At 63.9% G+C, this 1,693-nt stretch overlaps 1 protein-coding gene across 1 annotated transcript in view; it reads left to right on the top strand.

Moving 5' to 3' along the window:
• Nucleotides 1-1,133, top strand: part of MRGPRG (MAS related GPR family member G) — a 10,940-nt gene extending 9,807 nt beyond the window's left edge. Inside the window, 3 exon segments of the mRNA XM_023738107.1 lie at nucleotides 231-589; nucleotides 591-784; nucleotides 787-1,133. Of these exon segments, the coding sequence (XP_023593875.1) occupies nucleotides 231-589; nucleotides 591-784; nucleotides 787-1,133 (900 nt within the window).
• Nucleotides 1,134-1,693: the final 560 nt, after the last annotated feature.

Here is a 1,693-nt window from a genome sequence, read left to right as displayed (position 1 = left end):
ACTGATGACGTCTGCGAAGAAAACCCTCATTTCCCCAGACAGGGTCACATTCACCGGGGCAAAGGTTAGGACTTGAACATATCTTTTTGGGAAACACAACTCAACCCGTCACAGGGTGGCCCCCAGGTCTGTCCGGCTACCCCAGGGTCCACTCTGCCAAGCTGCTGCTGACACTCCCTTGAATGACAACATGAATTAACGCCCACCACCTCCTTCCCAGCCTCCTTCAGGCTCAGCTCCCCGAGGACAGGCCTGGCCAGCCAGCCAGAAAAACCAGAATGTTCGGCCTTTGGAGAACCTTCAACAGTGTCATCTTCTACCTCACGCTCCTTGTCAGCCTGGGCGGGCTGGTGGGCAACGGGTTGGTCCTCCGGAACCTGGGCTTCCATATCAAGAAGGGCCCCTTCAATGTCTACGTGCTCAACTTGGCGGCTGCCGACTTCCTGTTCCTGGGCTGCCAGGTGGCCTTCTCGGCCGTCGAGGCGGCCCTGGGCTCCGACCTGCTCTATTTCGCCATCAGCTTCCTCTGGTTCGCGGTGGGGCTCCGGCTGCTGGCGGCCCTCAGCGCCGAGCGTTGCCTCTCCGACATCCCCCCGCTGCTACCAGTGCTGCCACCCCCGCCATGCCACGGCCATGCTCTGCACGCTCATCTGGGCGCTGACCCTGCCGGCCGTACTCCTGCCTGCCCATGCCTGCGGCCTGCTGCACGACCGCACACTCCCGCTGGCCTTCCTCCGCTACCACGCGGCCAGCGTCACCTGGCTGCTGGTCCTGGCCGGCATGGCCTGCGGTCGGGCCTTGTCCTCCTCGTGTGGGTGGACTGCTGCTCGCAGCACCCATGGCTGTGGTTCTACGGCCTCATCCTGGCCTCCACGCTGCTGCTCCTGGTGTGCGGCCTACCCTTGGTCCTCTACTGGAGCCTTCAGCCCCTGCTCAGCCTCCTGCTGCCCATCTTCCCGCCGCTCGCCATGCTGCTGGCCTGCGTCCACAATGGCTCCAAGCCCCTGGTCTACTGCATGCTGGGCCGGCAGCGGGGGAAGCGGGAGCCCCCGCGGACTGTCTTCCAGAGGGCGCTGGGTGAGGGGGACAAGCGGGGGGCTGTGGGGTTGTCCCTGTCCACGGGTCGAGTGTAGATGGTGGCCCAGCACTCCTCACCTGCCCAGCCCTCACCCGGAGACCCTTTCTACAGAGAGCCCTGACCCACCCCCTAGAGAGACCCCAGGACCCAAGAAGAATAGGCAACAAGAGACCACCTGGTCCTCCCCACCCTGCCCAGCCCTCACCCCAAGACACTCCCAGGACCACAGGAGCCCACCTCACCCCCAGAAAGATGCTGGGACCCCACTAGTCCTCAGGACTCAGGGGGAGGACAGGCAATGAAAGACCATCTGCCCCCCTCCCATGCCAAGGCGTTAGAGGACAAGGCTGGGGAGGGGGTTGGGAGGGTCGGGTAAAGAGGAAGCCTTCAGGACAGAGACCCTCAACCCTGGCGCCTGGCCTGGCTCCTTCCTCCGCCCAACCCTGCCCCTGCTCACACCACACACCAGCACCCCTGTTGCACACAGGAACTGAGGACGTGAAAGGATGGGTGCCCCCCAAGACCCCCAGGCAGGTGCCTGGCAGAGGGAACCTCAGCATCCCGGATGCCGGACTATTCTCACTAAAGGGTTGCAGTGGAGCCTTAGAAAGGACG

This window comes from Trichechus manatus, unplaced genomic scaffold, assembly GCF_000243295.1.
Source record: "Trichechus manatus latirostris isolate Lorelei unplaced genomic scaffold, TriManLat1.0 scaffold00113, whole genome shotgun sequence".
NCBI classification, from domain to species: Eukaryota; Metazoa; Chordata; class Mammalia; order Sirenia; family Trichechidae; genus Trichechus; species Trichechus manatus.
This window is presented reverse-complemented; position numbering and strand designations above follow the sequence as displayed.